The sequence below is a fragment of the Agelaius phoeniceus genome, chromosome 8 (assembly GCF_051311805.1).
Source record: "Agelaius phoeniceus isolate bAgePho1 chromosome 8, bAgePho1.hap1, whole genome shotgun sequence".
NCBI classification, from domain to species: Eukaryota; Metazoa; Chordata; class Aves; order Passeriformes; family Icteridae; genus Agelaius; species Agelaius phoeniceus.
The window spans coordinates 36,828,839-36,854,914 of NC_135272.1; the positions used below are offsets into that span (position 1 = coordinate 36,828,839).

The 26,076-nt window shown below is 51.3% G+C and overlaps 1 protein-coding gene across 1 annotated transcript in view; it reads left to right on the plus strand.

Annotated features, from left to right (window-relative positions):
* The first annotated feature begins 8,165 nt into the window (after positions 1 to 8,165).
* The window catches only part of SGIP1 (SH3GL interacting endocytic adaptor 1), a 54,645-nt gene continuing 36,734 nt past the window's right edge, over positions 8,166 to 26,076 (plus strand). The window contains exons 1-3 of the mRNA XM_077182641.1: positions 8,166 to 8,491; positions 21,427 to 21,490; positions 24,684 to 24,708. Coding sequence (XP_077038756.1) covers positions 8,482 to 8,491; positions 21,427 to 21,490; positions 24,684 to 24,708 — 99 coding nt within the window. The 5' untranslated portion in view covers positions 8,166 to 8,481. The remainder of the gene's footprint in view (positions 8,492 to 21,426; positions 21,491 to 24,683; positions 24,709 to 26,076) is intronic.

The window sequence follows — 26,076 nt, forward strand, 5'->3', positions numbered from 1 at the left end:
CCTGCGGCTCTCGGGGGGGCTTTTGTCAACACGACAGCGTGGGCTGTGTCACCACTGCTCGGGGGACAGAAAATGGCACCCTCCAAACCCAGAACCCTCCTGGGGCTAAAATCCAGAACCTTCCTTTGGCCAAAATTCAAAACCTCCCACACCCAAAATCCAAGATGTTTCCCAGCTGAAATTCAGAGCCTCCCACAGCTGAAATCCTTTTCCTTTGGCCAAAGCTCAGGACCCTCCTGTGGCCATACCCCAGAATCTTTCATAGCTGAGACCCAGAACCCTCCTGGAGCCAAAACCCCAAACCCTCCCTCCAATGGCTGAAACCCAGAACCTCCCATGTCCTAAACCCAGGACCTCCCATGGCTCAATCCCAGAACCTTCCTACAGCCAAAACTCGGAACCTTTCTGTTGCCAAAATGCAAAATCCTCCTGTGGCTGAAACCCACAACCTCCAATGTCCTAAACCCAGAACCTTCCATGCCCTAAACCCGGAACCCTTCCATGTCCCAACCCCAGAATCCCCATGTTCCAAACCCAGGCCCTCCCATCCCCAGCCCCAGAGCCTGCATTCCCCTGGCCCTGGTGGAGCCGTTCCTCAGGACGGGCACGGCCGCGTTCCCGGGGGCACGGGCACCGTCCCTGGCACGCCGGGACCTCGTCCTTCCTTTGTGGCCGTGGCAGCGCAGGCGACAGGAAGGCAGCGCAGACAGGAAGCGCTGGCCCGGCCCGCGGGAGCTTTCATGTCCCGGCCTGACCCAAAACAAGCGACTTTCCAGTAAAAAACATCCGGTGCCAGGGCAGGAGAGCGGGGCCGCGCTGCCGCCCTCGCCGCGGGTGACACCGGCCCTGTCCCCTGGGGCTCCGCTGCCTCCGAGGGAAGTCACGGGAAAACGAGCGTGGATCTCATCCTGCATTCCCAGCCAGCACTCCCTGGGGCCGGGCCACCTCGTGTCACAGCCCTGCTGTCCCAGCAGAAGGGGCTCCAGCCCGTGGATCCTGGGGGAATTTCCCCGGGGTTTGAACCTCTGAAACTCCTTGGTGAAAATTCCCTGGTAGAAACTCCTTGAAGGGCCAGTAGTGATTTGTCTTTCTCAGTTAGGAGAATCCCAGAACTGGTTTGGGTTGGAAGGACCTTGAATCCCACCCAGTGCCACCCCTGCCATGGCAGGGACACCTCCCATTGTCCCAGGCTGCTCCAGCCCCAGTGTCCAGCCTGGCCTTGGGCACTGCCAGGGATCCAGGGGCAGCCACAGATGCTCTGGGAATTCTATGCCAGGGCCTGCCCACCCTGCCAGGGAACAATTCCTAATTCCCAACATCCCATCTAAATCTCTACTCTTTCAATTTAAACCATCCCCCCTTCACCCCAACTCATCCTTCCCACATCCCTGGGCTGTGGCAGCCGTGTCCTGCCCGCGGCTCCCAGGGATGTGCAGGGCTGGGAAAGGGACGGGAAAGGGATGAATGATGGGGCTGGAAAAGCTCTGGCACTGCTGGGGGAAAGCACAGGGCCGGGAGAGAGCAGCAGTGCCGGGGCTGCAGGTGAGGCTGGGCCAGGGCAGGGGGTGCCAGGGTGGGTGCCCGGGGCTCTGTCCGTGCTCCCCCCCCCAGCCCCTGCTCTCCTCATTCCCGTCCCTTCCTGACCCAGTTCTGCCAGGCAGCTTCCTCGGGATCCAGGCAGCCTGGAGCTGGAGCAGCCGCCTCTCCCCGCTCCCTCCCCGCAGCAGCAGCCGGGAAAACCCACCCGGACCCTTCTGCTTTCCCTCTGTGTCTAGGGGGGGAATCCCAGCCGGGGACATTGGCGGGCTCGGTGTCCTCCGTTCCTCGGGGATGAGGATTCCCCGTGGCTCTGCTGCACCACCCTCACATCCAGAGCTGGATTGGCGCGGGTTCCTTCGGCCTGGGAGGGTGGAGCAGGGATGCGGCTGCTCCGGAGCGGAGCTGCTGGGGCTGCTCCCCCTCCCTGGTGGTCCCCAGGTCACTTCCAGGGGCTCCCAGCAGCTCCTGGTGTGTGCGGGGTGGAAGGGGAGGGACCCCAGCTCGGGGTCTGCACCTTCCTGGGACAGGGATGCACGGGATGAACACGGATCCGTCCCCCCCGTGCTGCCACCATTAACCACAGATGTCACCCAGAGCCCCTGAGTGACAGCTGGCCTTGTCCCCAAGGACATCATTTCCCACCGAGGCCATGGAGCTGGGATTTCAGGGGATTTCCACCAGCCCTAAACCCACCCAGGGCATCAATCCCAGGGATGAGCAGTGGGAGCAGATCCAGCCCTTCCCAGGGTGGGGGGACGAGGGTCCCACAGAGCCCCTGCCACTGCCAGGAAACTTCTGACCCGAGGTCACCGTTGTTCACAGAGACTGTGATGCAGAGAAATAAAATAATAAACCAGCCCTGCTGCTTTTTCCCAGCTCAGCCTGCTCTCCTGGGGGTGCAGCTGGAATTCCAGGTCCTTTTCTCTTCCCATTCCCTGGGAGCTGGGGATGGATGTGTCTCACCAGAGATGTGTCACAGAGCCAGAGCCAGAACCAGGGACAGGACAAAATGGCCTCAGGTGGCACCAGGGGAGGTTTAGGTTGGATATTTGGGAAAATCTCTTCATGGGAAGGGTGACCAGGCATGGGAACAGCTCCCAGGGCAGTGCTGGATCCCCATCCCCGCAGGGATTTAAAGTCCATGAGGATGTGGCACTTGGGGACATGGTCAGTGGTGGCCTCAGAGGGCATTTCCAGCCTCAGTGATTCCATATCTTTCTGTCCCTGGTGTTCCTCTGTTTGGGATGCAGCATTCCCAGGTCCTGATCCAGCCACAAGGATCTGCAGAGTGCCGGGAGCTCTTTGCCAGCCGAGGGGATTTGGGTGCCCCTGGAGCAGAGTTCACCTGGGACTGCAGCGGCTGAGAAAGGAGAAGTGAAAATGGGAAGTTTCTCTGACAGTTGTGCAGTGAAAAACAGGAAGGAGCCGGGGGCAGGCACAAAGCCCGGATTTTATCGGGGCTGGAGCGGGGCCGAGGGCAGCCAGGGAGGGGAGGTGGCACTGCCAGCCTGGCACTGGGGACACTGCGGGGACACGGGGCTGGCCAGGGAGCACAGGCAGGTTGTGGCCCTGCTGATGGGGTTTAAGATGGGTTGGGTGTTTTGGCTGTCCCCAGTATCCCTTTTGGGGTGACACAAGGAGCCCAAAGCCAAGAATTGCCACTCCCAAGGTGTCCCTGCCCAAGCCTGGTGCCCAATGTCCCGCTCTGTTGAGGGCGTTTCTGCCACCCTGGAGTGGCACCGTCCCCACCTCCGTCCCGCACTGCTGGGGACACGGGGGACAGCAGAGCTCGGCCCGCTTGGGCTCGGGGGGCACCGCAGGACCAGGGGAGCGCGGGGTGCCGGCGCATCTGTCCGGCCCCGTCCTGTCCCTGCACATCTGTCCGGCCCCTGCACATCTGTCCGGCCCGGCCCGGCCCTGCGCAGCTGCACAGCTCCATCTGCCGAGCTCCGGGCGCTGCGCAGGGCGCGGGACGCTCCAGAGCCCCGGGAATGGGGAATGTTCTGCCCCGGAGACACGGCGGGGCCGGGCCGGGCCCTGCGGGGCTCACACGGAGCGGGCGGCACAGCTGGAGCCGGGCACAGCGGGATCCCCTCACAGCTGGATCCCTGCACAGCTGGATCCCCGCACAGCTGGGTCCCTGCACGGCTGGGTCCCTGCATAGCTGGATCCCCTCACAGCTGGATGTCCACACACAACTGGAACTGGCACAGCTGGATCCCTGCACAGCTGGAATCCCACACAGCTGGATCCCCGCACAGCTGGAATCCCACACAGCTGGAGGCAGATGCTCCAGGGCAAGACCCCTTAAATTTTAATTTAATGAAAGACTCCACTGGCATTTCTGAAGCTCTGGATTATGTCAGGGCAGAATTTGTTTCTCTGGGTTTCTTTACACAGCTGTGAAGTTTTACTGGTGCATGAGCTCCTGCAGCCGGCTCGGGGGCACAGGGGCACGGATCCATCCCCATCCTAAGGCACATTCCAGGCTGGTGCTGCCAGGGATCAAACCCAAGACGGGCTCAATGACATTTCGGGTGAGGCACGTGGTGTGAAATGGGGGAGCTGGCTGCAGCCCCCAGCCCTGCATGAGGGCTTTGCCAGTACTCCTGAACGCCTTTTTTTGCCCCAAAAAATTAAAGATTAATTAATTATCAACATTGTGGAGCAGCCGGGGCAGCTGCACCTGGTGCCCATCGGGGGCGGTGCTGATTGCCCGGATCTGCCTCTGTTATCAGGGCTGAGGGTGGGGCCGGGGGCGATCCTGGAGCTCGGGAGGAAGGGAAGGAGCAGAGCGAGGTGGGATCCCTTGTGGGGCGTGCAGGGACCTTCCTTTGGGATTTTGGGGGCTGATGGTGAGTGGGTGTTCCTGAGCCTGGTTGTGGTGGGGATTGGAGCAGGAATCCAGCGCGTGCAGGGAGTGCCTCCATCAGAAATTTCTTTTTCCCAGTGCTGTTCTCCAGCCCCATCCAGGTCTCCTCCTCTCCCTGCTGTGCCCCGGGGTGGGGGCTCATTCCCACATCCCCGTGTCCTCCTGGGAGCAGCTCTGTGCTCTCTGTGCCTGGGAAAACCGAGGATTCATGGAAGGAAGGGGCTGAGCTGGGAGCAGCTGCACCCCTGGCATGAGCTGGGGGCTGGCAGGGGCTGTTCCCATGGATTTCCCACCCCTGGCAGGGGCTGTTCCCATGGATTCTCCAGCCCTGCTCCTGCCGGGACACTCTGGATGCCCATGAAATGCTTTGGTTGCCCACAGCACAAGGTGGGGCTGCCCAGGAGTGTTTGGGGTGCAGCCTCGTGGGGTTCAGGCTCCTGGGGGTGGCACCTGGGAATCTCGGTGGTGCCATTGGGTTTTCAGGACCTGGGGGATGGATTGATCCCCTCTGTGCCCTCCTGAGCTCATGGAGGGTTGGGATCAGCTGCTCCTGGGGGTTCTCCCCTCTCACAGCCTCATTCCCTGCTAGGGAGATCCTTTGAGGAAGAAATCCTGGAAATCAGCTCCAGGGAGAGCTCAGAGCCCCTTGTAGGGCCTAAAGGGGCTCCAGGAGAGCTGGAGAGGAACTGGGGACAAGGCCTGGAGAGACAGGACACAGGGAATGGATTTAAGCTGAAAATGGGAAGATTCAGATGGGATATTGGGAATTCTGGCTGTGGGGATGGTGAGGCCCTGGCACAGGTGCCCAGAGCAGCTGTGGCTGCGCCTGGATCCCTGGCAGTGCCCAAGGCCAGGCTGGAGCAGCCTGGGACAGTGGGAGGTGTCCCTGCCCTTGTCCCTGTACCCCCGGTTTTACAGGGAAGAGGCAAAGGCTGAACGGCCCAGGGAGCTCCATCCCGCGGGGCCGCAGCTCCGGGGGAGATGCGATCCCGATCCCGGGGCCGATCCCGCTCCCGCCCGTGTCCGATCCCGGCCCATCCTGAGGGGCGCTGCCACCCTCCCTGGCTGCCGTTAACGCCGGGGATTTGCGGGGCCGGGCCGTGCTGAGGATCGGGGTTTTATTTAGCAAATCCCGGCGCGGCGCGGGCCCGGGCGGCTCCTCGGGCGCTGCTGTCACATGGAGCCGCGGCTGACTCTGCCCGCAGATGAGGAATGAATGCTCTGCTCTCCATGCTCGCCGTGACTCATTTGCTGCCGCTTCTATTTGGTTTTTTTTTTTTTTTTTAATCTTCAGGCCCTTGACTTCATCTGTTGCCGGCAGCTCCTCACGCCTCTCCTTCGGGAGCTGCTGGAGATTTCCAGGGCTTTTCGTGGGAATTGTCCTTGAGGCGGCTCAGCGGGGCTGGGGGGCGTTGGGAAGGCGAATTCCAGCATTGGGAACATCGGCTTTGCCTCGGGAAGAGGGGTTTGGCGGCAGCTGCCCCCTCCCCAGGGACACGGGAGTGCTCCAGGCTCTCCCTGTGCCACCTGTTTTATGGGAAGAGCCCGTTCCAGGAGCAGCTTTGTGGGCTCATTCTGGCCACGGGAAGGGCAGTTTTGGTCAGGGCCCGTGGTAGGAGGTGCCTGACAAGGCTGAGCTCCCCCGTGGATCCAGGGAAAGCTGGAGCAGCAGCCCAAGGATTCCCAGGGTGGTGGGGAGGCTGCCCAAAGCCAGGCCTGAAATGGGGAAATTTGGTAAAAAGGATTTTTGTATCCACAGCCTGCCCTGGAAGGGATTTGCAGGGAACTCCTGGCTCTCCTTGTTTGCTTCAGGAATTTCAACCCTCTGGAGCTGTGGGAAGGGGGCACTGGCTCTGTCCTGGATGTGGCACCACAGAATCCCCGGACTGAGGTTTGGAAGGGCCCCAAAGCCCAGCCCAGCCATGGCAGGGACACCTTCCCTAGGATTGCTCCAGCCCCTGGCCCTGGGTGCTGCCAGGGATGGCAGTGCTGGGGCTATGCAGCTGCTCCATGGATTTTTGGGGGGGGATTTGTGTTATTTGGGTGTGTCCAGGAGGAATTTGGGCATGGAAGGTGCCTGTCCATCCCTGGGATGTCCTCCCACGTGTGCCAGCCTGGCTCCTCCTGGGCTGTTTGAGGGCTGGGACAGTGGGACAGCATTCCAGGGGCTGTGCTCAGCCTGGGATTACCACCAGGATTCCCGAGGGCACTGGGCTCCCGTCCCTGAGCTGGCAGTGGGGCAGGCAGGTCACAGGAGCTCCTTGCAGGGATTACAGGAACCATCTGTTCAATAATCCCATCCCTCTGGCTGCTGCTGTGGCATTTCCCACCAGCTGGGATGGGCTGGATACACAGACCCTGCTGAGGTCCTGCTCCCTCTCTGACTGGTCCAGACCCTTGCAGGTGCTTGGCTTTTGGATTAATTTTTTAAATGAGAGAGAATAAATCTTTTATTTTATTCATTTTAATTATCTTTTTATTATTTTAATAGGGCAAACATTTGATTTTCATTGATGAAAACCAGCTTTTTTTTCTTTTTCAATGGGAAAAATGATGTGGGCATTGCTCCCGAGCCGGGAGAATCCTGACACAAGCCCATGAGGCTGCCGGGGATGATCCTGAGGATGCTGATGCAGGGCGGGTGGCACAGGGGGAGTTTTCCATCCCCGCTCGCTCCGCGGTCACGTTGAAAAGCCTGGAGAGCGCGGGCTGTCCCCGGACCGCGGCTGCTGCGCCCTGCGGGGACAGGAGGGGCAGCGGCGGCTCCTCCGAGGGCAGCGGGCGCCGCTGGTGCCGCTCCCGTTGGTTTTGGTTTTCTGGGTTTTTGTTTTTTGGTTTTTTGGTTTTTTGGGTTTTTTTGTTTTTTTCCCCCGGGCGCTGGGAAGCGGCGGGGGCCGAGCCCGGGCTGTCCCCGCTGTCCCGTCCAGCCCCGATGCTCTTTGGGATGAGGATCCCGGGAGGAGCCTGGGGGGATTCGAGCCCCTTTCCTGCCAGGAAAAAAAACCCAACCGGACTTTGGGAGCTGGGTACGGCCGGGTTTGCCAGGAACGGTTCTAAATCCCGCATTTTCTTGGATAAACCAGGCGGGATCCCAATGATTTAGGCTGAGCCCCGCCGACCCCAGTGACGGGTTGGGAAGGGGTGAGGGACCCTGGGGGACACAGAGCACGGGGGTGGCACCGTGAGGGGACACGGGGCAGGGGTGGCACTGTGGGGGACACAGAGCACGGGGGTGGCACCTGAGGGGACACAGAGCACAGGGGTGGCACTGTGGGGGACACAGAGCACAGGGGTGGCACCTGAGGGGACACAGAGCGGGGGTGGCATGGCGGGGACACGGCCCGGCCGCAGCGCTCGCAGCCCCCCCGGCGCCTCCCCGGCCTCTTTTGTTCCCCGCTCCGCTCTCCCTTCATGCGAGATTAATTCCCGGGCGCTGCTGGAAGCAGTCGGGAGGAATTTCTCCCGCATCCTCCTCTCGGGCTGGCTGCTGCCGCTGTGACGTCAGGGATGGATTTGTCCCCGGGATGGCAGCGGGAGCGGGGCCCGGCGTGCCCGGCTCGGCCCCGCTGCCTCCTCCGGCCGGGATCGATCCCTTCTCCCATCCCCGGGCCCGCTCCTCCTAATCTGACAGGAATTAACCCGCAATAGGATTAAGGGAGGGGAAGTGCGTCACGAGGTGCGGACGGGGGCTCTGCTTTTGGGGAAAACGGCGCTGGGGAGGGTGGAAAAAGGGGGGGAAAAAAAAAAAGAGAAAAATCTGGGAAATAGGTTGGAGCGTTCCCGGGGGTGTGTCGGGAGCGAGCGCGCATGTGAGGAGTGCGGGGCGGGAGGCACCGAGCCCGCCTCGTCCTCCCTCTCCGCGAGCATCCTCCGCGCTGCCATCCTGGAGGTGATACAGGCGCAGCAGCATCCATGGCCTGCCCCTAGCCGAGGCGCTCCCGCTCCTTCCTCCTCCTCCTCCTCCTCCTCCTCCTCCTCCCCGCGCCGGGGCCGAGCGCTGCTGACCGGGATCCGCACTCTCCTGCGTTTTTCCAGGCTCCTCGGAAAGTGAGGAATGCAATTCTGCCACCATGATGGAAGGTGGGTGATGAGCCGGGCGCGTTCTCCGGAGGGGGGGAGGCACCGAGCCCGTGCCCGGGGGGCTCCAGCCTTGCCCAAATGGAATAATGCCGCCGATAATGCCGATAATAATGCAATCAAACCTTCCCCTCCCCCTAATCCCGGGCGCTCGCAGGCTCGGCCGGGCGGCAGGGCGGTGATATAATATCGAGCCCGTCAGGTTATTTGCAATTCCATCCCCAGCCCTGTGTAGGCAGCTCGGGCTGCGCGAATCCCCGGCTTTCCGGGGAGCCGCCGCTTCCTCCAGCCCAGAGCCGGCTGGATTCCGACCCCGAAATCCCGATTTTTATCCTGCTGTGCTGCTCGGGGATGGAGCCGGGGCTGTGCAGCGGCTGGGTGGCGTTCCTGGTTTTCCCTGGATGGATGAGCATCGTTTCTGTGGGAAACCAGGGAATCGCAGCTCGAGATGATTTTTTTTTTTTAATCTTGCCGAGCCGTGGAGATGCGGGTCGGGGGAAGGAGGAGGAGATGCTGGCTTGGGGTTTCTCGGCATAAAAAAGGGGATGAGGAGGAAATCTGGGCTGCAGGCACAGGATGCTTCAGGGAGCTGTGTCTGATCCTGTGTGGGAAAAGCCTCTGGGCATGACAGGAATTTTATCCTCTGTCGTCTGTCTCGCCCGTATGTAAAGCTCTCCTTTATTATTTATAATTTTAATTCCTTCTGGAGCAGGATGCAGGGAAAGGATGTCTTGGATGTAATTGTATTTTAGCAGAATGGATACTCCAGGGCCGGCAAGAGCAAAATATATTGGATTTTAGGGGATTTCTGGCCCGTTGGTGGCAGCAGCAGGGCCTGGCTTGGTGGAGCCACTTCCAACCCAGGGAGCTCCCTGGAATGACAGGCAGAAATTGGGGAATTGCTTCCTGGAGGATCCCTGAAATCTGGGGCTGCCCCCTGCCCAAATCCCCCTGGAGAGGCCTCAGGATCCATGGGATTTCTGTGGGTTTAGGATGTTCCTTTGGCCTGGGGAACTGGGGACTGTGGGCACATGGAGCAGCCTCTCATGGGATGGCTCTGGAGGCTTTGGGGTGAGGGAAATGAGTTTTGTTGTCCTTTAGACCCCAGGAAAAGCCTTCCCTGCTCTCCCTGGTGCTGATGAGAGTCACAAGCAAAAGAGGTTTTAATTTTAGCCCATGACATCAAACCCATCCCACGACAGGAGCAGGTCATGGCAGGGAAAATGCCATTAAAAACCTCACTGCTCCCAAAATTCCAGCATTTATGGATGAATGGATGTGGATAAACTGAAGCTGTTTTGTTGTAGGCCTTGGTTTGAGTTATTTATTCGGTTTTGAGGCTGCTTGGGTGAAGTAAATTGGGGTTTTGAGGCCCTTTTGGGTTTGGGGTTTTTTTGTTTTGGGGTTTTTTGGGGTTTGGTTTTATTCCTTGAGGGTTTTGGCCTGGCAGGAGCTTTGGTCACTGCCCAGCCCCACACTGGGGATGGATCCAGGGCTGGGATGTTGGGCTCTGGCAGAGGTGGAATCACCTTCCATGACCCAGCCATGCACGGGGGGGAAAATTAAACACTAATCCTAAAAAGTGAATTATTAAACACCTTGAAGCCTTCTCCAAGTGATTGATGTAAACCTAGAACAGAAGTTGGAAAATCAGAAATAATTCCTGGGTTGATCTGAGTTTTGAAATAGTTGGAAATTGGTTGGACGTGTGGGAGAGTGGAACTTCAACCCAGGGTCCCCCTGAAACTCTGGCCCCTTGCAGGGTGGTTTAATTAATATTAATACAACAAATTCAATGGGATTAACAAACTTGGCTTAACCGGAGCTGAAACTTTTAAACCTGAGCAAAACACTGGGAGTTCCTTGCAGCGAGCACCTTAGAGGGGTTTAATTATTATTGTAATTAATGATTTAAATCATTTTTCCTGCTGGAGTGGTGGACACTGGGCACAGGGCCTGAGGCCACCCATGGCCAGCAGGAGGGACCTGGCCCATGGATTCTCTTTGGATCCTTTTGGGGAAAAAAGAGAATTCCCCTGGCTGGGAATGGCACAGGATGAGCAGTTTTTGCTGGCTATGGACGTTGTGCTCAATATATGGAATATTTTGTCATTCTTCTGGGAGGTGGGAGAAAAATGTTTCTTTTTTGTGGGTGTCTAAAAATCCCAATGACACCCAAAATAAAACAAGAAAAAGTTTTTTTTCCTAGACCCCAATCCTTGCTGGAGGACACCAAAGGTGTCACAGGTGGAGGAATGGAAATTCCTCCATCTCCATGGAGGGGCAGGAACATTCCATGGATTTGCTGTGCTTGGCTTCACTCAGCAAGGTTGGGAAGGGGATAAAACCCCCCAGAGGTCCCACCACGTGTGGAAGGAGCAAATGGAGCTTGGATGTTCCCTGGGATTGAGGAATGAGCAGGGGTTGGATGTTCCCTGGGATTGAGGAACAGGAGGGGTTTGGATGTTCCCTGGGATTGAGGAACAGGAGGGGTTTGGATGTTCCCTGGGATTGAGGAACGAGCAGGGTTTGGATGTTCCCTGGGATTGAGGAACAGGAGGGGTTTGGATGTTCCCTGGGATTGAGGAACGAGTGGGGTTTGGATGTTCCCTGGGATTGAGGAACAGGAGGGGTTTGGATGTTCCCTGGGATTGAGGAACGAGTGGGGTTTGGATGTTCCTTGGGATTGAGGAACAGGAGGGGTTTGGATGTTCCTTGGGATTGAGGAACAGGAGGGGTTTGGATGTTCCCTGGGATTGAGGAACAGGAGGGGTTTGGATGTTCCCTGGGATTGAGGAACAGGAGGGGTTTGGATGTTCCCTGGGATTGAGGAACAGGAGGGGTTTGGATGTTCCCTGGGATTGAGGAACAGGAGGGGTTTGGATGTTCCCTGGGATTGAGGAACAGGAGGGGTTTGGATGTTCCCTGGGATTGAGGAACGAGTGGGGTTTGGATGTTCCTTGGGATTGAGGAACAGGAGGGGTTTGGATGTTCCCTGGGATTGAGGAACAGGAGGGGTTTGGATGTTCCCTGGGATTGAGGAACAGGAGGGGTTTGGATGTTCCCTGGGATTGAGGAATGAGCAGGGTTTGGATGTTCCCTGGGATTGAGGAACACTCGGAGCGCCCCGGGCAGAGGTGAACACCCGGGCATGGAACAGGTTTGACTCCTTTGGAATGCTCTGCTGCATCTCCAGGGCCTTGGGAGGCTTTGGGAAGTTTGGGAATGGCGACTCAGGGAGGAGCTCGGATGTTGGGGAGACAGGAGCAGATGTGGCTCCTTTGGAGAGGCTCATTCCTGCTTTTCCTGGACTCCACCAGGTGCTCCTCCAGACCCCAGAATGGGGGAGAGCCTTCCCAGAGTGGGAATTTCTCACAAACTGGGGAGTTTGCTCACCTGTGGAATTTCCATGGGAATGTTCTGTCCAGCTGGGACTGTGGAAGGTGCCCCAGCCCTCAGCAGGGGTGGGGTGAGATGGGATTTAAGGTCCCTCCCAACCCAAACCAGTATGGGATCCTCTGGTCACATCCAAACTGGGAAAATCCTTCTGGAATCATCTTTTAGCCCTGGTGGTCTCCATTTTTGGATTGCTGGGCCCAGAGGCATCAGTGGCACATCCCAAAAAATCCTTTTTGTTGCTTGAAAATTGACTTTATTTTTGGGTGGTCTGGTCTCAGTGAATTTCGTTTGAATGCGCTCAGTGTTGTCTGCAGGACTCGGCAAGGAAACGATCTGGGAAAATCTGGGGGGTTTTGGGTTTGAGGAGGCAAAATTTGGGGGGGTTTTGGGTTTGAGGAGGCAAAATTTGGGGGGTTTTGGGTTTGAGAACACCACCAGCAGGTTTGATGGAAATATCAGGAATTCAGGCATGGTTGGAAAACCATCCCAGAAAATTCCCAGAACTCCGAGTCAGGAGTGTTGGGATCTTCCAGAGTTTGGTCAGAAATCCACGGCTGAGCTCAGATCCACGGAGAGCCAGAGCTTGGTGTAGGATATCTCCATCTTTGCCCTCTGAGATGGATTCTTCCAGACCTGCTGGAATTTTCTGCAGAACTGGGAAGAAAAAGGAAACCACTTTTTGAGGACGTAGGAGGAGATTTTTTTCCTCTTTTCCCAGAAAATGCTGAGCCTGATCCAAGGATTTGGCTGCTCTTGTATCCCAGGATGGGCTGGGGGTTGGGGACATCCCACCATGCTCAAGGCCAAAGATGTCCATGGAGAATTTTGGGATGTTTTTGGGGGGCTGATCCAGGTGGGTTTGAGCTGGAAAGGAGGAATTTTGTGGGAACGAGGCCTTGGAAGTGAAAAGTTTGGAAGAGCAGTGGGAAAAAGCTCTGGAGCTCTTGGGTTTGGGATGCAAAAACAAACACAAAACACTGAAACAACAACAACAACAAAAGGAGACAAAAGCTGGGAAAAGAAACGTGGCAAAACCTAAAAAAATAATATGGGAAAACCTGGGGGGGGGGAAAAGTGGCAAAACCCGAAATAATGAGGCAAAACTCCTCCTTGGGGTGAGCCCAGTTTAAAATGCGCCCTTGGGCATCTGGAACTGGTGCCCAAACGCAGGAGTTTGGGATTTCCTGGCAAGGCAGGAATTTCCTGTGTGATTCACCAGCCTCATTCCTGTTCCAGGGATTGCAGGAGAGAAAATTCCAGGTGAGGTCAGGGCTGCTCACCTTGGGCCTCCCCAGGGTGGGGTTTTACCCCTTAAAAACGTGGATTTGGGGGAAATCCTGCCCTAAATGTTGATGCTGAGCCCCCAGAGCTGTTGGAGGTGAAAAATGGGATTTACCTGGAGTTTGTGGTTGAATCCCAACGCAGCTTTGGGTTTGGAAAGGAGGAATATGAAGGAAAATGGGATTTATCCAGAGTTTGTGGCTGGAATCCTGACCCAGTTTTGGGAGAGGAGGAACACGAAGGAAAATGGGATTAACCCAGAGCTTGTGGCAGGAATCCCAATCCAATATTGGGATTGGGGAGGAGAACATGAAGGAAAATGGGATTTATCCAGAGTTTGTGGCAGTATTGGGATTGGAGAGGAGGAACAAGAAGGAAAAACGGGAGGAGGGGAGCACAGAGCTCCTCCCCAGAGCAGTGACCTGGAAGTGTTGGGAGGCTCCAGACCTGTCAGGAAGGATCCATCTGCCTCGGCAGGGAGGGAATGGGAATTCTGCCTCTTCCCCATAGATATCTATAGAGTTTTTCCCATATGTATATAATTTTCCCATATATATATATATAAAACATTTTCCCGTATATATATAAAACATTTTCCCATATATATAAAAAACACATTTTCCCATATATGTATATATAGAAAACATTTTCCCATATATATATAAAACATTTTCCCATATATATAAAACATTTTCCCATATTTATATATATATGGGAAGATGTTTTATATATATATATGTGGGAAAATGTTTTATATATATATAACATCTTCCCATATATATATATAAAACATCTTCCCATATATATATATAAAAAACATTTGCCCATATATATATAAAAAACATTTGCCCATATATATATAAAAAACATTTGCCCATATATATAGAAAAAAAATTTCCCATATATACATAGAAAAAAAATTTCCCATATATATAGATAAAAATTTTTCCCATATATATGATTTTCCTCTCTCTCTCTCTATATATATTTATGTTCTCATTTCCCATATGTGTATATATATATATATTTATTTATTTTCCCATCTAATTTTCCCTGCCAGCCAATTTTTACACTCATTTCTTTAATACCAACCCATGCATGTGATTTTTCTCTTTTTTTTAAATTTTCCCCGAGGTTTGGGGAGACAAACCCAAAGGCCCGGCGGGCGGTGCAGGTGGATTTTTAGGGCAGGAGCTTTCCCCAGGAGCACAAGCGTGGCCCTGTTTGCTGTGCCAGCCATTGAGAGCCCAGCCTTTGTCTGTACCAGAATCCCAAAGCTGCAGCCGCCTCTTCCTGGGCACTTCCCAAGGCTTCTCTGCTCTGCTGTGGGAATGAAAGGGCAGCGAGGCTGGAAGTGCTTCCAGCTGCTGGGGTCTGCTACTGAAACCCTCAAAAAATTGATCTATTTTTGAGTTTTAAATTAGTTTCAGGTGGTGGGGTTTAATTTTATTTTTTCTCCCCTTTTAATTTTATTTTTTCTCCCCTTTTAAATTTTATTTTTTCCCTCCTTTTTAATTTTATTTTTTTCCCTTTTAATTTTATTTTTTCTCCCCTTTTAATTTTTTTTTCTCCCCTTTTAATTTTATTTTTTCTCCCCTTTTAATTTTTTTCTCCCCTTTTAATTTTTTCTCCCCTTTTAATTTTTTTTCTCCCCTTTTTTTCTCCCCTTTTAATTTTTTTCTCCCCTTTTAATTTTATTTTTCCCCCTTTTTAATTTTATTTTTTCCCCCTTTTTAATTTTATTTTTTCCCCCTTTTTAATTTTATTTTTTCCCCCTTTTTAATTTTATTTTTTCCCCCTTTTTAATTTTATTTTTTCTCCCCTTTTAATTTTTTTTCCCCTTTTAAATTTTATTTTTTTCCCCTTTTAAATTTTATTTTTTTCCCCTTTTAAATTTTATTTTTTTCCCCTTTTAAATTTTATTTTTTTCCCCTTTTAAATTTTATTTTTTCCCCTTTTAAATTTTATTTTTTTCCCCTTTTAAATTTTATTTTTTACCCCTTTTAAATTTTATTTTTTACCCCTTTTAAATTTTATTTTTTACCCCTTTTAAATTTTATTTTTTACCCCTTTTAAATTTTATTTTTCTCCCCTTTTTAATTTTATTTTTTTCCCCTTTTAAATTTTATTTTTTTCCCCTTTTAATTTTAATTTTTTCTCCCCTTTAAATTTTATTTTTCCCCATTTTAATTCTTCAATTTTAATGTTTTCCTTTTAATTTTTTTTTAATTTTTTTTTCCATTTTACCTCTTGGAGCCCGAGGTTTTGGGGCTGTCCTGTGGGAATTCCTGCCCTTCTCCTCCCCTGCTCAGGAAGTTTTGGTGTGGGATTGGGAAGGGGGAATTCCCCAGCACATCCCAGTTTACTCTGGATTGCTGCTGGCAATGAGAAGTTTCTTTAAAAGCAGATTTTAAATCCTGAATTATCTGGGAAAAATATTCCTTACCCACCCCAGCCTTGGAAAAACACTTCTGGGATTGGCACTTTTAAATTTGTCTTTAAATTCTGATTTTTTTCCTTTGGTGTCATTTGTGTTTAAATTTTTTCAGCGATGTATTGAGGAAAAAAATCTTAAAATTCTCCGCCTACACCTGGTCAGGAATTGAAAAGCTCAAGCTGGGATTAATTTGTGGCAAATTTCAGGAATTTGGGGGTAATTGGAGCAGGAGGGATGAGATTCCCCAGCCTGCCCCTGCTCCAGGTGCACCAAGGATTTCAGGCAGCCCCACACATAAACAAAATAAATACATGAAATAATGTTAGATTTATGGAAATCATCCAAGGTGTGCCTTGTTATTAGAGTTGATATTAATCATTAATTAATAATAATCTTGAAACCCTGGAATGGTTTGGGTTGGAAACCCCTTCAAGCTCATCCCATTCCAGGCAGGTCAGGGACAATTCCCAATATCCCAGGTTATTCCCAGCCCTGTCCAGCCTGGCACTGAACAATTCAACAGCCCTAAATTAATTAATACTTAACAATTAACATAATTACTATAACATATACTATAAAATATTATACAATACAATATATAAAATACAAACCAGGTAATATACAATATTATAAAATAATGTAAAATACTATAAAATGCAATATATAAGACATCATATCTAATAGTATACTGTAAATAATAATTATTTTTATATATACACAAATATATATATATATATATATATAAAAATTACTTATGTGTGGGGTGAAGGGAAGGTAACTGGGAGCTCTGCCACCTCCCTTTATCCCCCAAACCCCTGAAATTCCCTGAAAATCCCACTCTGGGTGTGATTTTGGGAGCACAGAATTATTGGGAATAATAGCTGGGGAAAAAGAATAATTGGGAAACAAATATTGACTGGGAAAGAGAATATTGAGTGGGAAATATTGACTGGGAAATAAAGAATGAGTGGGAAATATTAACTGGGAAAGAGATATTAACTGTGATGCAAATATTGAGTGAGAGAAATTAACTGGGGAAAAAAATTAGCTGGGAGAAAAATATTAACTGGGAAACAAATATTAACTGGGAAATGAGAAATGTGAAACAAATATTGAGTGGGAAATATTAACTGGGAAAGAAAATATTGAGTAGGAAAGAAATAATGAGTGGGAAGTATTAACTGGGAAACAAATATTAACTGTGATGCAAATATTGAGTGAAATATGGGGAAAAACTGGGGAAAAAATGGAGAAAAATATTATCTGGGAAACAAATATTAACTGGGAAATAATAACTGTGAAAAAAATATTGAGTGGGAAATAACTGGGAAACGAATAAATAATAACTACTGAGTGGGGAAAAATGTATTAACTGGGAGAATGTATTATTATAACAAATATTAACTGGGAAATATTGACTGGGAAACAAACATTGAGTGGGGTTGGCTTTGTCTGCAGGGGGGAAGGAGATGGGGATTTTGGGATGTGCCAAGGACCAAAAGTGCCCGATTTGGCCCCAAAATCTCCTTGTGGTGTCCAGGCTGTGGAGAATCTTTGGGGTGCAGAGCCCCAGAGCTGGGGTGAGGATTTGGGGCCTGCTGGGGTTTAAAGCAGACAGGACTCAGTTGTTTTTTTTAATGTAAAAAAAGCAAATTCTTTATTCCTAAAACTTCCATAGCTTTTAAAGGCTTTGTGTTTGACTGGAATTGGCTGTAATTTTTTTGCTGCGCTCCCATTGGTCACAAGGTGCTTGTGTGTGCATGTGCAGGGCTTTTTAAATAGATGTTTACGTTATTTTGGGTGGATTCTCATGGGCAATAGTTATTGTTTATTATTGTTATTTGTTATGACAGGTGTGATTTATTTTTCTTGGCAAGAATAGGCTGTTATGTAAACTCATTCCTGAGATTCTTCCTTATGGGAATTAACTAACTGCACTTAGCTGGAGTGGCAGGCCTAAACCACAATTTTATGTTTTTCTTTTATAATATTTTCATTTTTTATGCAGCATTACCCTGCCTTAGAATTGAATTCACTGCATGGCTTTTCCCTCTGGGAATACCTGAGGATTTCAGGAGTTTGTTTTGCTGTGCTGGGCACAGGCAGGGTTGTTCTCCCTTGGATTCCCAGATTCCTGGGCTCTCCCAAGGAATTTGGGAGGAATTTGCAGGTTAGAGTGTGCTGGGCAAAGCAAAGGGAATGTCACACAATTCATTCAATTTTACCTACAAATAATTACATTATTTGTAAAATAATTACGTTATTTGTAGGTAACATCACCCTGATGAAAAATTATTTGTAGGCAAAATTCATTTACATTTATTTATATATATATATATAAAATAAATAAATATTTCTATCTATATAGAATTTATTTTATATATTTATATATATATATATAATATTTATTTACAGTACATTAAATAACTACAAAATATTATAAAAGAAAGGCCTTATAGAATGATTGACTTGTAAAAGTTAATTCCCATAAGAAAGAATCTAAAGAATGAGAATCAGTTTACATAACAACCTAATCTTGCCAAGAAAAATAAGTTACACCTGTCATAACAGAAGATCCATCCCATAAGAATCCACAAAAAAGAATGTAAATATCTATAAAAAAAGCCTTGCACATTCACATGCAAGCACCTTGTAACAATTGGATAAATAGCAAAAAAATTACCAGCCAATTTGAGTCACACACCAAGTCTTTAAAATGATAGAAATGTAATCTTTATAAATGAAATCAGCTTTTCCTACCTGAAAAATTGACTTGAGGCTGCTCAAATTCAGCTCTGAAAATGCCCCACACCCAAAACAAGGAAAAATCCAACTTAAGAGTGATTATTTCATTTTCCTCCTCCTCTTCCTTCTCTCCCTGCTCCCGAGTCTGTCACAGATAAATTTAATCTTTGTGCACAGATGAAGAAGAATTCATTTCAAGCAATTTTTTTCTACTTCAATCACCACAAAGAGCATCCACACTCCTCTTTCCTTTGGAGAGGAGTTTTTCCTATGAGCTCCATGCTCCCAAGTGAATAATTTTTCCTCCAGGAACATCCCTCAATATTTGAAACTGAAATTTAAAATTAAAAAAATCAATATTTGGGGTTTGAGAGGCAACCTGGGACTGGAGGGTGAAGGGCTGGATTTGGGGGAATGGGGTTGGTTTGCTCCTAGAATTCAGTTTCTGGTGCAGAAAATGATGTTGGTCCCTGCTAAGAATAAAGCAGAGGAAATTTCGGAGTTTTAAAATAGCAAATTGTGTTTCCCAGGTGGAATTCTTATGGACAGCGGGGGGAAAAAAGGGGTTTAGAGGTGGATGGTGCTGGGTTTGGAGAGGCTTTTGTGGCTGAGGTGAGATCAGGGCTGGCTCTGCCCTGGCAGCCCGGAGAATTTCCCGTGGGATTCCCGTGGCTCAGGGCTGGGAGCAGCCTCATGGATGAGGTTGGATGAGTTTCTGTAAGGCTGAGTCTTGCCAGGACAGGCCTTGGGGAGCTTCAGCCCTGAAAGCACCGGGCAGGGACTCAGGAACAGATCCCAACCCCAGCTCAGTGTCTGCTCCTCCAGATGGGGAATTTTCCTGTGCCAGGGATTGGAGGAGCAGATCCCAGCCTCAGCTCAGCCCCTGCTCCCTGGATGGGGAATTTTCCTTCCTAGGGATTGGAAGAGCAGATCCCAACCTCATCTCAGTCCCTGCTCCCTGGATGGGGAATTTTCCTTCCTAGGGATTGGAGGAGCAAATCCCAACCCCAGCTCAGCCCCTGCTCCCTGGATGGGGAATTTTCCTGTGCCAGGGGCTCAGGAGCAGATCCCAACCCCAGCTCAGCCCCTGCTCCTCCAGATGGGGAATTTTCCTGCTCCAGGGACTCAGGAGCTGCTGGAAATGCCATCCTGGGATTTCCCCCGGAGCTGTGTCCCTTTGTGGGGTCACTCTCTGGGGTGAGCAGGGTGTTTGTGGGGTTTGCTCCCCTCTCCAAAGGCAGAGCTCCTTTTGCTTCCCCTTTCCCAAGAATCCCTGTTTTCCCGTCTCCTGGAGCCAGCAGCCCTCCAAGCAGATGGAACTCGTAGACAACCCAGCTTCTGAGCACATTTCTGCCACTTTTGGGGCTCTGCTCCAGGGACACCAAGGAGCAGCTCAGCCCTGGGGCTCTCGGCCCCGCTGGGTCTGCGCAGGGTTTGGGGGAGCAGGATTCTCCAGGGGAGAAAAATGGGAATATTCTCTGTTATTAGGGACTCACTGACCCTTGGTGGGCATGGGAAAGGATGGATTTGGGAAAGCAGAGCCAGGAATGGGGCAGGATGAGCCCGTGGGGCTCAGCTGGTTTTATGGAATTCGTGGATTCCACAGGCTGGACAACCTGGCATGGGGGAAGCAGGGTGAGCTCTAAAATCCCCTCCAGCCCAAAGCATCCCAGAATTCTGCCAAAAGAGGGAAAAGCTTGGAGGAAGCCACTGTGCTCCTTCTGCTCTCCAAGGGCTGTGGTGAGGCTGCTGCTTCTGGGGCTCTGGAATTCCAGGATTTCCCAGCTGGCTCCGGAATCCTTGGTGCCAGGCATTGAGCAGACAAAAACCAGGGCTGACCACAACCAAACTTGGGCTTAAGCTGGGTTTTAACACCCAGGAGGGTTTTTCCTCCTTTCAGCAGTGCCCACAAACAGCACAGGAAAGGAGGGAGCCATCAGGACAGAAATATTGGGAATATCAGCTGGGAAATATTAACTGTGAAAAGAAAATTGAGTGGGAAATAATAACTGGGAAATATTAACTGTGAAATATATATTAGCTGGGAAAGAATAAGTGCAAAACAAATATTGAGTGGGAAATATTAGCTGGGAAATCTTGACTGTGAAACAATTAACTGTGGAAAAAAATTAAATGTGAAAAATAATATTAACTGGGAAAGATATTAACTGGGAAGTAATAACTGGGAAAAATATTAAATGTGGAAAAGAATATTAACTGGGAAATAAATATTAACTGGGTAGTTATAATTGTGAAACAAATATTAACTGGGAAAAATAATCATGAAATTAATATTAACTGGGGGAAAAAACCCTGAAATATTAACTGGGAAATAATAACTGGGGGAAAAAACCCTGAAATATTAACTGGGAAATAATAACCGAGACAAATATTGAGTGGGAAATATTAACTGGGAAAAAATAACCGTGAAATTAATATTAACTGGGAAAAAAACCCTGAAATATTAACTGTGAAATAATAATGGAAACAAATATTAACTGGGAAAAATAACCATGAAATTAATATTAACTGGGAAAAAAACCCTGAAATATTAACTGTGAAATAATAATGGAAACAAATATTGAGTGGGATTAATATTAACTGGGAAATAATAACTGTGAAACTAATATGGAGTGGGAAATAACTGTGAAACAGATATTGAGTGGGAAATAATAACTGTAATAAATATTAACTGGGAAATAATAACTGCAAAATAAATATTGAGCGTGGAATATTAACTGTGAAATAAAATATTGAGCGTGGAATATTAACTGTGAAATAACTATTGAGTGTGGAATATTAATTGTGAAATAACTATTGAGTGTGGAATATTAAGTGGGCAATAACTCAGTCCCACACACTGGGAAGGAGTTAATTAGTGTTAAAAGAACAAATAAATGGCAGACAGAAATGTCCCCACAGCCTCCTGGCAGCCCCTCAGCTCTGTGATCCCTGATCCCCTGGCTCTGGCCCTTTTCTCACCCCAGCTTTGGGCTGCAGGCAGGGAGGCAGCGAGGGGCCCTGAGGGGGTTTATTGGGGTACATTAACAATTCCTTTTTCCCTGCTCTCCCCCAGGACTGAAGAAGCGCACCAGGAAGGCCTTTGGCATACGCAGGAAAGAGAAGGACACTGACTCCACGTGAGTTACGGGGCTCAGGAGGCTCTCGTGGGCCTTCAGCAGGAATTCGGGGCATCCCGGGCTGTTGTTGTCATCCTTGTATGGGATTTTATCAGCAGACACATCTCAGCTGTTCCCTGCACATGCAGCAAGTGTGGGATTTCCTGGGAGCTGCTGGGAGCTCTTGGTCTGTGGGGGATTTTTGGGGATGGGTGGAAAAGGAGGACTTGGAGTTGGAGCAGATTCCTCTCTGCTCTTTAGAGCTGGTCAGGGGTGAAAATTTGATCTACACAGATGTTTGTGCGGGGTTTGGTGGCTGGGGCTGGTGCAGCATAGGGATTTCACTTCCCAGAAAACATCTGGATTCTTTCCACATCTGGTGGGGGGTGCTGCGTGTGAGGGCTGAGCCTGGACTGGAGCCCCAGGAGGGGCTGAGGGAGCTGGGCAGGGGCTGCAGAATCCCTGAGGGAGCCGGGCAGGGGCTGCAGAATCCCTGAGGGAGCCGGGCAGGGGCTGCAGAATCCCTGAGGGAGCCGGGCAGGGGCTGCAGAATCCCTGAGGGAGCCGGGCAGGGGCTGCAGAATCCCTGAGGGAGCCGGGCAGGGGCTGCAGAATCCCTGAGGGAGCTGGGCAGGGGCTCAGCCTGGAGCAAAGGAGGCTCAGGGGGCCCTTGTGGCTCTGCACAGCTCCTGCCAGGAGGGCACAGCCGGGGGGGTCGGGCTCTGCTCCAGGGCACAGGGACAGGAGCAGAGGGAACGGCCCCAGGCTGGGCCAGGGGAGCTCAGGGTGGATTTTGGGAATATTTCTTCACAGAAAGGGTTCTCCAGCCCTGGCACAGCTGCCCAGGAGTCCCTATCCCTGGAGAGGTTCAAAATCCCTGTGGATGTGGCACTTGGGGACATGAGGTGGCCTTGGCAGTGCTGGGAATGGTTGGGTTTGATGATCTCAGAGGGGTTTTCCAACCCAAACAATTCCATGATTCTCAGCAGCCACTGCTGTGCTTTGGGGTGGATGTCCCCAAGTGTTGTGGCCAAGGAGCCTGTGCCACCATGTCCTGGGGACAGCAGGGGACGGGCAGCAGGGAGTCCCCTCCTGCAGCTCTGCTCAGGTGTTTCATGGTCAGCAGAAACTCCAAGGTTTTTCCTTTAATTCCACTTTAATTTGTTCCCCTGAGCAGTTTTGTGTCCTGCTGGGAGCTGCTCGGAGGTTTCCCATGGCAAGGGACAGGCCTGGCCAGGTGGCCCTGGTGGCCCTGGTGTCTTTGCTGGGCTTTTCCTGCTGCAGAGAACAGGGACACATGGAGCACATCCCCAAAGAGGGATGTGCAGCCCCGAGGTGCCATCCTGCTGTCCCCAGGGGTGGTGGCACCCACCCACCGAGCTGTGGGACAGCCAGGAGCTCCAGCTGGGTGTGAGTTCATCCATCCTTTATCCCACTGGGCCGGAGTGAGGCTCCTTTTGCTTCTCCTCCCCTTGGGAAACCGCTGGAACCGGGGCTGGGCGCTGCCTTATCCAGCGCTGGGATTCGCTTGGCTCCATCCTGATCCTGCGGCTCCCTCCAATGCATCCCATCCCGATCCTGTGGCTCCCTCCATCCCATCCGGATCCCTCTGCTCCCTCCAATCCATCTCATCCCATCCCGATCCCGCGGCTCCCTCCATCCCATCCCATCCCGATCCTGCTGCTCCCTCCATCCCATCCCGATCCCGCTTCTCCCTCCAATCCATCCCATCCCATCCCGATCCCGGTGTTCCCGGCGGGCTGGGGAGCTGCGGCGGGCCCGGGAGGGATCCCCGGCTGCGGCGGAGGTCGCGGCGAGGCCAGCCCGGAGCACGCTGCAATTAGCAGCAGCAGCAGTGATTAGCACGGCGGGGTCACGGCGCGGGCACGGCCCCGGGGGCTTTGGGCGCTCTCCAAATCCCCGCCGGCAGCAGCGGGGATGGAACCGGGCGAGAAGGGAGACAAGGGCAGGGACGGAACCGGGAGACAAGGGCAGGGACGGAACCGGGAGAGAAGGGAGAGGAAGGACAGGGATGGAACCGGGAGACAAGGGAGAGGAAGGGCAGGGATGGAACCGGGAGAGAAGGGAGAGAAGGGCAGGGATGGAACCGGGAGAGAAGGGCAGGGATGGAACAGGGAGAGAAGGGCAGGGATGGAACCGGGAGAGAAGGGAGAGAAGGGCAGGGATGGAACAGGGAGAGAAGGGCAGGGATGGAACCGGGAGAGAAGAGGCGGGAATAGAGCGGGAGAAGGCGGGGATGGTGGCATCTGCCACACCCTGCGGCCACCCCCGGTCACCGCCCTCCCCGCACACCTCGCCGGGGTCCCTGGAGCTGCTGATGGGTCCGGAATGGTTCTGCTGGAGCCGCAGTGGGAAAGGTCTCCCCAGCAATTCCAGCCAGGGTCGGAGCAGGAGGTGACACCCCCTGTGCTGGGGCTCACGCAGTGAGGGGGAACATAACAGCAGAAAGGATTTTTGCCACTTCCAAAGGATTTCGGGGACTTTTGTGCAAGGAGATGGAGCCTGAATAGGAGAGAGGGGACACAGCATGGATTAGCTGGAGAGCTTTCCGGGCTGGCGTTATTCCCTGTGGAAGCAGAGGCTCCCAGCAGGATTCCCTGGTGCCCCAGCCAGGTGTGAGCCGGTGGCGCTTCCCTGGCGGTGCGGGGAACCCGGGATGTGCGGGAGGCGCCCGTCTGCATCCCATGGACATTGGCATCCCCTAAATCCCGGCATTCCCTAAATCCCGGCATCCCCGGCAGAGCTGCCTGAGCCAGCCCCGATCCCAAATCCCATCGATCCCAAATCCCATCGGCAGCCGGGATCAGGGTCCCTGGGGAGCCTCGGCAGCCCCCGATGCACTCAGCAGAGCAGTGTCTGTCCTTCTGGCAGAGAGAAAGCCTGGAATTCCTCCAGTGGGATTCCTGTCCCCTGCTAGCGATGGACACGGGCAGGGATGAGGCTGTGGGATGGTGCAGGAGCCAGCTGGGACAGTGCCAGCCCCAGCCCTTTATTTCCTGATAAACCTAAAATTTATCAGCTGATAACACGAGGGAAAAAATTCTGTGACCTTGTGTGGGTTCCACGAGGTGCAGGTAACTCGGAGGTGCTCATAACTCCAGGTTTTGCTGCCATTAATTAATTTTAAAATTTGAAAATTCATTTTCACAAGTTACTGGGCACTAACACTGCTCTTTTTTTCTGTTCTTTCCAGAGGGTCACCGGACAGGGATGGCATCGTGAGTATTGCCCAGTGTCACCTCCCCTTCCACCACCATCAGCATTTGTGAGCAGCTTTCTGTTTAATATAGAAAATAAACCTTTAAAAAAAGGCAAATTCCAGTTTTCCTATAAAAATACCAACAGAGGGAGGCCTGAGGAGTGCCAGGGGCAGAGGGAGCAGGTGTCCTGCTAAAGCCCAGCTCCTCATCCTTGTTTCCACCCCTGCTAATTGGCTTGGGCCAGATTTGCTGCCTGAGGAGTTCATTGCCAGAGCAGCTGTTTCCAACCTCTATTTTTATTTTCTATATTAACCTGAAAACCAGGAGATGTTTGTGGTTTGGTGGTTTGTTTTTGTTTTTTTTTTAATTATTGCTGCTTTTATTCCTGGTGTTAGACTGAAATGTCCCTGCTAGAGCTGGGTAGGAGATGGGCCCTGTCTCCTTTAGTGTTTGATATAAAAAATATTCTGGGTTCAGACTGGGCTTTATTTCTTCAGCAAAACCAGATTTTAGAATTTCACCTCAAAATAAAGACGAGCCCCTTGTGAGGCACAGCAGGGAAAGCAGTGCTGGAGTATCTTTTAAAAAAATAAAAATTTGGGGGCCAAGCTGCTCCTTGCAAGAAATCATCTTATTTTACCCCCAGTCTGACCCAAAATCCTTGGCTTTGGGCACTCCCTGTGTTTTTAAGCTGCTTGTTAGGAAATAGAGATGAAAGTAAAGGTAGTTCCTTCAGCAGGGCTCTATTCAGCAGAGATAAATTAATAAAGAGCAGGCTTAGGCTGGATCAATTAATAAATAGCAGGTTGAGGTGGGATCAATTAATAAATAGCAGGTTGAGGTGGGATCAATTAATAAATAGCAGGTTGAGGTGGGATAAATTAACAAATAGCAGGTTTAGGCTGGATATCAGGAGGAATTTCTCCACAGAAAGGGTGTTCAGGGAGGTTTGGAGGTGTCCACACCTGGATGTGGCACTTGGTGTCAAGGTGGGGATGGGCACAGCTTGGGCTGGATGATCCTGGAGGGTTTTTCCAATTTTAGTTCTGGGAGTATCCAGGGAGCACCCCCAGGCTGTTCCCTCTTCCAGCAGAAATCCCATGGGCAGCTTTTCCTCGCCAGGTGTGGGCAGAGGGACCTCAGGTGTCCTCTCCAAGGATGCAGAAATGCAACTTTTAGGGGACAAAACGAAGCTCCTGGAGGTGTTTGAGGCAGAGGGATTGGCAATGGAGACATTTAGTATCATTTTTCATCCTCTAGACCCTTTTCCACATCATTTTTGCAGCCACTGGAGTGGCCAGGAGGCAAATCCTGACTGCTGAATAGAGCCCACAGGAAAATCCACCTTCAATCCTGGTGGAGCCACAGCTGAGCCTTCCTTTCCTG